We start from the raw sequence: 12165 nt of genomic DNA, 5'->3' as shown, positions 1-12165 counted from the left end.
ATAGTAAATATACAATAATTTTTGAAAGGGGTGGTTAACAGTTACATCCGATATCAATGGCACCGATTTTGTTTTAAATTCCCGATCAAAAAGTTTTGCCCAATCCAACCCTGACAGTTAGTATACGTATATCAGACACACTAAATGATTCTGGGCTTTGCTAAGTTATTAATTTTGGCCTAAAATTTGATACTGTTAAGTGGATCTCCTTATATTCTTATATGCAAATCGTGAACGTATTGTTAAAATAAAAATAAATGTATCTGATGCGTTCGCAGGTTCCGCAAGGGTCTCATTTGGGTCCCCTGTTGTTTATAATTTTCATGCAGATGATATATTGTCGCATTGCAAATCTGTATTATCATGTTCGGTTGCAAAAGGATTTGGTTAGTATTTATAATTGGATCTGCTTAAATAATCTCAAAGTAAACTGCAAAGTACTTTCTTTTTGTAAAGCAAATGAATATAAAGTTGAGATTCATGAAGTTGAGTCTGTGAACAATATAAAAGAGCTTTGTGTGATCTTTGAAAAGAATTTTGACTTCAAACATTAGTATGTTAGGTTTTATCATACGCTCAACAAAAGAAATTAAAAGTATTAGTCCTATTGTATTGTTCTCCTATTTTGTCGCCATTTTACACCATCCAAATTAAAAAAATTGAAATTAGTACATCACAAATGTTTCAGATTTATTGCACTTAAAAGTGAAAATCCAATGAGAATATACGATCATGATTATTCAAACATTGCCAGGGGCTATTAAATCTTGAATCCAAAAAGTCATTACATACACATAACGATATTTATTTTCTTAAAGAGCCAATTCTAATCTCATAAACTGTGAGCTAATAGACGAATTGTTAATTTCTGGGAGTATTCCTTATCACTAGAGACATGCTCGAGAGCCTGTTGAACTGAATTCTACACGAAATTATATTTACTACTCATGTACGTACATCTAGATTAAGAAGGAAATTAAATGAAATAGTCGCTCCATTAAATATTGCAATCAATGATAGAATGCAATCGTACTGTACTAATCAATATTTAGACATGTAAAAAATTAGATCAATTTTCATCTACTTTCTTAAATAACTTTAAAACTATTTATTTTAAAATTATAAAAGAATATATTTGAAACCCTTACAGCAAGCCCTTTCATTTGATATGTCACACGGTACAGTTTGCAAAACTTTTNAAACATCAAACTTACGGGGGATCCCCATTACAATTAAGCAAATCAGCATTACTGTTGTTTTTCCCTTGTCCATTTTCTTCGTTCCCTTTTCCTGGAGTAGAACTGAAATTTGAAACCCTTACAGCAAGCCCTTTCATTTGATATGTCACACGGTACAGTTTGCAAAACTTTTTTTTAATTTCCTAGAGCCCCCCCCCCCAAATGACCCCCACAGTACTAAATGTCAACTTAATCGGTCCACACGAGTGGTTCTATAAGGCTTTCGTTTTCCATTCGGACATACTGAACCCTAAAAACGAAGAATGAGACTACATCTACAAGAAGATGTTGTAGATGTCGAATACTCAAGAAGACCGGCATTGTGAAACGGTAAAACGATTTAATCAGTTTTACATGAGCCGATGCTGAGGTAATCGTTGTATTCGGTGCCTACTTATTTTGCCCGTAAAGGGTCCGAATTCGGCATATGTATTATAGAATTGTCATTATTTTCATATTGATAAAAATAATAAGACTATTATAGAAAAAAGAAATTGAAGCGGCTTCTTACGCCATAATATTCTACCTGTTGCAATTCAGGTTAAATAAAATTAATAAGAACTTGTAACTATCCTTTTGATTTTCTAATTAGAATAAATGGTTTCTCATTAACTGTTTGAAATTGCAGCACCGATCTGAAGGTTTTTTTTTTTTCTTTTGGGTTTTTCGTTTTGTAGCTGCAGGAGATTCATTCAAAAGTATTAATGATATCATGAGACTATTTTAAAGTAAAAAGTAGTTCTCAAATTGTTGACCATTGAAAAAAAGTACACGATTGTACATACAGAAATAGGTCATAAATTAGAAGACAAATAAAGAGATTAATACCATGATATTGTTGGTATAAATAACATTATTGAATTAATTATCCTTTTGTCAAATGAATTTGGCTTTCTGGCAAGCAGGAATGCATTGCATCGATCTTAGTACCTTTACAAGTCCTCTTAACATGTTGCATGCCTCAATGCCTCTCATACTCTGTATGCAGCTTGTTGGAAGTGTCTCTTTAACAGTGGCGACAATGCACTTTATTAATCATGAAGGAGCTTTCCAAAACCGTCAAAAGGGCCTTCTTATTGTTTTATTAAAAGCATAAAAGAAATTTTATTTATAACTTTTCTTTTTATAGCCGAACTTCCACTGCCGGATATTTAGTTATTTTTTTTGTTAATGTCAAGTTTTCAACTTAATTTACGAATATTGTATATTGATATATTTGCATCAGTCCTTCGAGAATTAATTTTTATTTCTGATTGCATCAGCGGGATACATTGTCCTTGGAATATAGTATCTACTATCTAGGACTTTCTATCTAGCAAGTTCAGAACAACAAGAGCGGGAATATGATATTAATAAGCGAAGTCCTGAAAGAAAAACTATATGTACATGTTTATTTCAATCTTTCCAGGTTTAATTTTTATTTTATGATTGCATTAGCGGAACGCAGTGTCCTTGAAATATAATATCTACTGTTGAAGAACTTTCTAACGAGTTCAGAACAACAAAAACCTGAGTATGATATTAATAAGCGAAGTCCTGTAAGAAAAATAGTTTTCTTTCAAAAATACACCGTTCGATGATGATCAGCTCTTCAAATATGATTTGTGGTATGTACAGTCAAACTTCTCTAACTTGAACCTCCTAAACATTCGAGTTAACAAAAAATTCTGTTTCACTATCGAACTTTCTAATTTTCATCTTGAAGAATCACACACAACTAAGAACCCAAAATCAATCAGTGACTATTCAACATTAAAACATTTAAATCTTATCTATCTGCAGCTATATATAAAAGGATAAATCGAAATTTTAAACAAACGAAAGCGAGCATTAAGAAAGGGTTTTTTAAAATTTAACCTCTAAATGAGCGAAAAGGGGTTCGGGTGCAATGTTTGATGTATCAATTAACGAATACAGTCCAAACCGCTGAATCAGGAAGCTTGACGACTCGACAACCATTAAATACCATTTAGGTTGCATTGCAACATAATGCATAGCTATGATAAACATAAAATGTCAAACTGCGGCTAATCGCTCGGAGGAATATTTAATAGAAATTCGATTTATTAATTAAAATCTGTTCTTGAATTTCGAGTTAGAGAAACTTTCGAATTAGAGAGAATCAGTTTGGAATAAATGTATGTCAAGAGAATAACAAGATTTCGAGATTGAAGTTGTGGAGGTTCGAGTTACAGAAGTTCGAATGTACACGATAATTACTGCTTATGGAAACTGAACGCCGTTTTTGGACGTACAAAAAAAAATGTTTAATTTTGCTCATCGTTTCAATAGGTACAATAAAGGATAGAAATTGTTTACCTCTTTCGGAGACAATATTGAAATGTAGTCTTCATAAATAATACGGGCTTTTTCTTCGATAACTTCGGGATTGTTTTCTTTTTTTAGATCTTCACATGCTTGCCAAAATAGTATATTTTCTTCTGAATATTCACAGCGGAGAAAATCCCGGAACACTTTACGGCCAGCTTCAAAAATTATTAGACAAGTCAATTTCGAAAATAGGAGAGTACAAAAACATATTTCTATTGCTTATTGTGAATACGATTAAGTTGTTTTTAATACGAATCAATAAGGCAATTTGCAATTTTACCTGCGCTTTTCATTAATTTATCGAATGATCTCCCCCAACTCCTTATTTCCTCAAGCGAAGGCCTGAAATTGACATAAATTTACGACCTGTGAATATCATGAAAAGGAATCGTTTTCGATTATTGGTGCAAATGGAATATATCTTATTAAAAATGTAATAATAATAATAATAATAATTAAAACATTCAATGGGCAATGATATCATGTTTATTTCATGTTTTCAGTTTTATATTTTTCGAATTATTAAACTCTATCATAAACCGGCTGATATGGAATGATATCATATTTTATCATCAACATATAAGTAATTAAATATAAAATACCGCTTGAACACGATACAATATATTGTTTTTATAAATATTGTAGTACTATATAGTTGTTTTTCGTTTGTTAACTTTAAGGCGACAGATCATTACCGGTAGTTACAATTAATTATTCTCGATTCTTATGTGAATGTTTATTTTCATTCCCATTAACTGCAAATTTGTAGCTACGTAAATACTTTTGTATAAATCGTGATACTAGGTATGCATATTATCCAGCTAGAACAAAACATCAAACTTACGGGGGATCCCCATTACAATTAAGCAAATCAGCATTACTGTTGTTTTTCCCTTGTCCATTTTCTTCGTTCCCTTTTCCTGGAGTAGAACTGAAAATAGAAATTCAACATGTGTCCGAAAAAACAAAAATAAATAACAACAAAATGTGTGCTGAAAGTTCAATATAATTTTGAAAAAAAAAAAAAAAAACTAACGTAAATACATAGGCGAATTGGCATACGTATGTAACAAAAGCATCCGCTACATTTGTTGTTCTCACCGTTTCTTTTTCATTTTGAATAGCTTTGACACGACCGTCAAGTAGTATTTACTCCAATTCATTATTTTTACAAACGGCGTCACAAAGGGATATTATACAAAATGTCGCGGTTTCAACCGAACAGATCATGAACAAAATTAAACACATACACGAACAAGTAAATATTACTTGTTAGATAAACATGTGATCAACTATTATTAAACTTATCTCATTACAATCTTTGCCCCACCAAACCGATAAAGTTTGGAGCGATAGATTATTGAACAGATAATAACTAATTTAGAGGGGTCACTTCTAAAATACAAACCTTCACGTTTCGGAATGATTAGAAAAACAACTCGACGTAAACTTTTGCTATTACCGTGCGGTTTTTCTTGGAACTGATAACAATTTCCTTGATAATGTCAATATTTTCTAATGCTTGTGTAATTTTTCCGGTTTATTTTATTTTTTTTTTATTTTCTGATTACGAATTGGAATTTGAAAAAGTGTAAATGACGATTATTTTTTCAAGGTTGCTGTTTTTCATTGTTAGCCGAGAGAAAAGTAGAACAAAAATTAATTCCATTATAGGAAAAGTTCAGAGGAAGCGTTTCATTCATTTATAGATAGAAAAATAAATCCGTTTCGTTTTTCCCGGAATATTCTACCGAAATGTAGGTACAAAATCCGATATTTTGTTTCGGAATCCGCTTTAGTAACTATATAGGTATGTATTATATAGTTTCGTTCGGAAATATCGTTGCTTTAACAATAAAAGGGGCTAAGTTTAAAATAGAAGTTCATCGAGAAAATCCATTACCATGAGCAGCTGCAACAACAGCACCAACAAAGACAACAAGGCTTCTGCCTCAAACCCCCTCCTATAGCCGCTGATGTAGACCCACCGCTACCAACCCCCGTTGAACCACCCCCAGTGACTGATGCCTTAGATCCAGGGGCACCAGAAAGGCTACTAGATGAGCCCCTCAATCTACAGCCCCCGCCTCCTGTTCCGGGTCTACTTTCAGGGACCCTCTCAGTCACACTGCAGGACATCTGAAAATAACGGAGAACACCCTGTACACCAATAAACTACCACAAAAATATCGTCCTGAAACTTTGATACATACAACATCGAAAGGAAAGAATCAAACCAAACCAAACGTACTTTTTTTTTTTAATTAACATAAAATTATCTCCTAATTAATTAAAATTTTGACTTATATCGGTAACAAATTCTTGCAAAGAAATTCGTTCCGTTTCACTTCACTTATCACGATAAGATTTAAAAATTTTGAAAAATTTTGACATTGAGAACAGTAAAACATCAATAATTTAACAAAGAAAAACATACACACAGCTTTCTTAACAATTGTCTCAATCAAAGATTATCAATGAAAAATCAAAAACTAAAATATTTGCATTCGATTAATTTGAATGAAAAACTACAAATTTATAGAAATTCCTAAAGAAAAATAACTGCTGTTGAAATTAAAACATCAAACAACGATTAACAATGAACAGTCAAAGTTGATATAAAGTGCTAAAGTTCTAATAAAAAAAAAAAAGAAAAGTTTTTCTAGCAACATCGAACAATTATCGAACCTTTTCAATTAATTTTTCATCCTTATTTGGATCGTTCATTTTCGAATAAGGAAATGTACTTTCCCTGTTCGTAACACCTGTAGAGTCTTTAGCTGTCGAGCGTTCTGGCTGAGCGCTTGTACACTTGTACCAAGAGTATCAGAATAGAATTTAACTGCACAATATGAAAAGATGAGATAGTATTCAAATGCTCAAGCGCAGCCCGGAGCATCTAGTGAAATTACCTAAGCATATATAGAATTTTTTAATTTCAACAGCACTGAACGAGCCAATAAGGATTATTATTATTTTTTTTCATAGAATTTGTTTAGACTCTTTGTTTAAACAAAAAAATTGAAATTTAGAGACGTGGTTAATGTTTGGAAAGGTCAAGTTCACTCGAATGTCGATGAATATTCGATAAAACAACAACCAATTATAGATATACATATATAATTGCCTGTATCAGTTTAGATTAGGTCATGCAGATATTCAATTTGAAACTCTAATTAAATCAGAGTTGCAATCTGATTATACCCTGTTTATTACAAATTTGCACTTGTGCACGTTATTTAACAAATATTATTCACTACATTGTTTTTAATCAACTATTGTTATACTGATATCGACCGGAACAAAATTTTACTTGAAATTATAGATTTTTCAATTAAATTAAATTACTGAAGGCTTACATTTTATATGTACATATTTGCGATGGATAATTGATCAGAGAACAAGAAAAAAAAAACAGTACTAAGATCAAACACTTAAAACCCAAAATTGCACAAAACGTAATATGCGTTTCGACGCTCAAGGCGTCATCCTCAGTCACAGTTGGAGTCCGAGGATGACACCTTGGGTGTCGAAACGCATATTACGTTTTTTAAACGTGTTTTGGGTTTTAAGTGTTTATTATTATCGCACAGCACTTAATTATATTTTGCGTATCAAGTGCAAGGTGTATTTAAATAATGCATCTAATTAACTACATGCACATGCATCATGTTATATTATTTATTAAAGCTATAAAATAGCCGTTCAAAGTGACTTTCATACGGCTAGTTTTCATATGGATAAAAGACATTTGAAATTGATACGTGTACCACCAACGTTTTTAACATTCTATTACAATATCCTAGAAGGGCTAAACATAACATTTTTTTCAAATTTTTCCCTGTAACTCGAAATTTCGAATTTCGCAGGACCTAACACTTCCTTTAGACGACGACCATTCAGCGCGAATCATAATTTTGTTGTTGTGACAATTGTTGTCTGCAATTAGGAAATAGAAATGGAACAGATTAGGTTTGGTTCAAAGATATAAACAAAAAAAGTACCTTAAGATTATGATCGTAACCTAATTGAACTTAAAGTTTTCATTCAATTGGTTGTATTTACAGTAGGCAAAGATAACACGAACGAAAGCAGTGTTATAATATTATTGACCTTTCGATTCAATAAGTATTTAGAATTATAAGTTGAAATTTCGAGTTTCAAGTCGAAATTTCAAAAAAAAAATTATGTTTGACCCTTCTACGCCTTCGTACTTTATACACACACATACATACATACATAGATATTCTTCCTATTACTGTAACAATATTTTTATGAATGAAAATTCTACTGAAAGTTAATATTCTTGAAAATAAGTAGTTAAATGGTTAAATTTAGGTGTTTAGGCTTACAGTATTGGACGATAAAACCGAAACTATAGAATAAACACATACTGACCTAATTTTTATGTTTAAAATTACTCGCTTGATTATTCCCGCATTAAAATTGCTAGTATGACTAAGTCCAGAAAAAATTAAAAAGAAGATTCAATGAATGAGAGTCCATAAGTATTTTCTGGTTTAAAAGGATATAATTAATAAAACCTTTTATTATTATAAGTACTTCCATAAATATTACTAAGTATATCAAAACAAATATACTTAATTTACTTTAAGAATTTTTATCTTCATGGACTATTATTATACCATATAAAATGCGTTTGTTTTGATATGCGTAAGGAATATCCAGATTTTAAAGCGATATGTGGATAATAGATCCAGTTCTACTTTTTAGTTTTATTTAGGTCAGATCGTTCTTCCATTAGATATTAAGTTATTGGTTTAATTAATACACCCTGTTCCGTGATAGTAATTAATCTTGACATACCAATTCTACTAACAATATTCATAAAAATAATTTACAACAAGGAACAAGAATACGTAATGAAAGATACTGCGGTAAGTAAAACGCGAAATAATTTTTGCGTTCATCATGACGCACTCAAGGTGGCTAAACACGTGGCCGCTTCTCAAAAATTCTTGTGGTAGGTAATTGAGGATTATTTTCCTTTATACGTAAGTACTGAATTAATGTGATAGTTTCGATTTTGGTTAATAATTATCAGTACAATAAGTACATTTTTTCCACTCTAACAACTATTATGCTATTGATATTTATGAGAATAGTCCATTTATAATAGTCGGAAGTTTTGTTTCTCATGGTTATCGTCGGGTATATAATACAAACAAAGTTCTAATTTTAGAGGAATTGCTTTCGGGGCATCAGCCTGAAATAATTTTTAACCGAAATGTACTTACAAGGAACATAATGCTCTTTATTTTAGCTAATAATGAAGGAAATACGTTTGTAAAAATTTTTTGAGTATACTTACTCATTTTTCAATTTTTTTCATTTTTTTTTTACGAACTACATCCCAGGAAGAAGTTCTTTTTAGTTTTCTTAATAATATTGCGTTTTAATAGCAAATATTTGAATAAAAGAAGGTGGTTTTAGACTTATTGATCAGGTAATGTAATTCAGCACATCGTAACCTAGTTTTTACTGTGAATGTACCAATTTAATTCCTTAGTCCTAATACGTACGTAGCAAATCATACGTAAATAGGTATTTTGTCATATTTTTTCGACATTAAAAAAATCGAAATTTAATGGTCCTTGAATTATTAATTATATTAATTGCTCGGATGGTTTTCATTCGTAATATTATAATTAAGGTTTGTTTCTATAAAAACTACAACTACGAATAGTGTTTTTCAATATTGATATTTACGAAAAGAAAAGGAAAGTAAAAGTCAAAATTAACAGAGGAAACGAATACAACGAATATTAATTGGTAGGTATCTATGTAGATCAGACTTAATGTAAAAGACGAAGGGGTAAAAGTAGAACGTCGTCGAATGAAAACTTATTGCTTTGTTACCTTGTTAACGAAAATCAATGTTAAGAATACCAACAATTTGGAGCTAAAAGACGAAGACGCAATATCAAGAAGAAAAGTGTAACGTAATCGTAATGCAAATTACGTGAAAATAATGTGAAAAGAGACACGATGCGATGCATTTATACATATATCATGAGACAAACTTCACACCGAATTAAATGATTATGTGTAAATAGGGTAATAAGATCATAAAGGACATGAACAAGTAATAAGAATTAGCAATAACGTTTGTGCGTGGTATTGATCTGAGCAAACGAGATACCTTTCATCAATGGCCATGAAGAAGTCGACTTCGGACACACGTGGCCAGTATCTCCTCGGAGCTGGTCATGGCTCTGGGTGACACTCCGTCGACTCGGGGTTGCATACAAGAAATGGCTGTTGGTGCCGCTGCTGTTTGCTGCAGGAACGTTTCTCCCGATTCCTTCTTCTGCAGTCCCCGAGGAAGGTTGAGGGACACCACGACTACGCACTGCACTCAATACGACGGTCCCGGTGCTGTGCCCCCCGCATCGTGCACTATTTTACCTTACCGCCTACCGCAGGGGCCCCGAACTTCGGCTGTTGCCCCCATTTCCACGAATTCTTAGCAAGGAGCAAAGACGGTGGAATCGTTGGGCGCGGGCGCTCCTTTTACCAAACGGCAACTAGCAAGCGCCGCGGCGGCGGCGGCGGCCCTAATTCACGACGCGCGCCGCACCTCTGTGCGGGTGTCATGGCCGCTACCGACGCCGCTCTTACTATACACACACACGCGCTAGCACATATACAACCCACAAAATCATAAACTCATACCGGGTGAACAGAAACACACGGCCGTCGGGAGAGGGAGGTATGGGAGAGAATCTCCGGTTTCTTGAGAGGACCTGAAAATTCTGAACTTCAAAAAGTACTACAACTTTTTCAATAACAAAATATGTATAAAAAAGGACATTTCGTATATTCTAGTCGAAATTTCTCTCAACGATTTTGCAGAAATACGTTACACCTCAATCTACAACGCTTATGGAAGTCCACAACCCTGAATGGAATTATCTTGTCATATTCCACAATATGCGTAGATTACGTAAAAATTGAATGCACAACACATATAAAAGCTCTGGTCAATCGCAATGTGCTATAACGGACCTACAACGTTTAAACATTTTTCCTAACCACAACCTCCTTCAAAGGGAGGTCTCCGCATTCAAAAATTTTTTAGTGTTGCAGAAGATCATCCTTATCATACCTCTTCATCCCCTTTCTAGAAGGGATGACATCATTTACACAAATACCGAAGCGTGTAACAATCATAATATATTCAACATTATGATTGAGTTTGGAGCGTACATTTTGTTTTGTAAAAGAAAAATGAGTAGTACCGATGTAATGACCGGCAAAGAAAATGAAGTATCTACTTATAATGTGTCTATACCTCCAAAATCGAAACTGCCTCATATACTTACTGAACATATTTTAACCTTGTTTGAGAGTCCAATAAAAAATACTTCTCTCAATATGGAGGCCTCCAGAAGCAGAGGCCGGGTCCTCCCACTCTGCTACTGACTGGACTGATAGTCGTATTCAACAAAACGGACATTAAAAGTATAAGAACAACAACAGCAATTTATTAAAAGTAAAAATTTGGTGATTCCTGTTCATTAGTATTTAAACCTTTCTACATTATATTGTTCTTTACCTGGTGAAAATTGATAAAGATAGCATGAAAATTGATTTATATTTAAGAAGAAAACTGCGAATCCTAAATTCCATTATCCAGTGGGATTTATTTTAATATGCATACGTACAATAGAATACATTAAGTTAATATAAAATGTTAAGTGATGTTATTGTACATAGGCTTATATATAAATTGCATAGTTACAATTTTACTGGCTTTTATAGAGACTCCAAGACCACGCGAAAAGGGTCACAGAATCGACCAATTATGCAGGTAAGAGCCTAGTGCGACAAATACAAGATATAATCAAACCGGAATGTAAAATCGTCAGCTACATCATATGAAAATTACCAAATACTGCAGAACTTCCGCAAAAGTGGTCGACGTTGTGCCCGTGGCGGATTTAGGTTCGAGTGCGGCCTAGACACAGTGACACTTTTTTACATTGTTGTAGTAACTATGACAAAACATTTCTTTATGATACAAAAATTCATTAATAATTATTCCAAAATAGATACAAATGATTTAAAGATTAAGACGCGCGATAAAAGAAAACTATATAATCGCACACACAAGACAGTGACAAAAGAAAACTACGGGAAGGTGCCGAAGATCGGGAATCTATCCATTGTGCAACTGTGTAAGTAAATAGTTTTAATATCTAACGAAAGTCTGTTGAAAAATGCGATTCAAATGTGCAGAAACGATAAAATATTTCACGCTCACGCGTCTCTACAATTTTGCGATCCTAGGCCCGGGCCTACAAGGATAAAACTAAATTTTTATGACAACGCAAAAGTTACAATTTTCAGTTGTAAATGACTGAATTTGCTGTAGAACTAGTAGAATTTATTAGGTAACTCGTAATAATCTCAATTTTGACGTTTTTTTAAAAATTATTTTAAGTTTCTTAATTATTACAATTTAATTTGTAATATAAACCAAAATACCTAGGGATTTTATTTTTACAAATTCGAGTCCAAATTGTAATTTTTATTATTTTCGCTTGCGAAACAACGGGATAGTGTAAATATC

At 32.8% G+C, this 12165-nt stretch overlaps 1 protein-coding gene across 2 annotated transcripts in view; it reads right to left on the bottom strand.

Annotated features, from left to right (window-relative positions):
• Positions 1 to 10097, bottom strand: part of LOC108742432 (regulator of G-protein signaling 20) — a 16626-nt gene extending 6529 nt beyond the window's left edge. Inside the window, exons 1-5 of one of the 2 annotated variants that reach the window (XM_018477640.2) lie at positions 9733 to 10097; positions 5473 to 5708; positions 4414 to 4500; positions 3850 to 3911; positions 3558 to 3724 (exon numbers count right to left, since the gene is read on the bottom strand). In XM_018477640.2, the coding sequence (XP_018333142.1) occupies positions 3558 to 3724; positions 3850 to 3911; positions 4414 to 4500; positions 5473 to 5708 (552 nt within the window). In that variant the 5' untranslated portion in view covers positions 9733 to 10097. Of the gene's footprint in view, positions 1 to 3557; positions 3725 to 3849; positions 3912 to 4413; positions 4501 to 4670; positions 5421 to 5472; positions 5709 to 9732 lie in introns of those variants that run through there. The other variant, XM_025981651.1, reaches the window with a different exon arrangement.
• Between the last annotated feature and the right edge of the window lie 2068 nt (positions 10098 to 12165).

This window comes from Agrilus planipennis, unplaced genomic scaffold, assembly GCF_000699045.2.
Source record: "Agrilus planipennis isolate EAB-ADULT unplaced genomic scaffold, Apla_2.0 scaffold112, whole genome shotgun sequence".
Lineage (NCBI taxonomy): Eukaryota > Metazoa > Arthropoda > Insecta > Coleoptera > Buprestidae > Agrilus > Agrilus planipennis.
The sequence above is the reverse complement of the archived record's forward strand: the minus strand, read 5'-3'. Positions and strand labels throughout refer to the sequence as shown.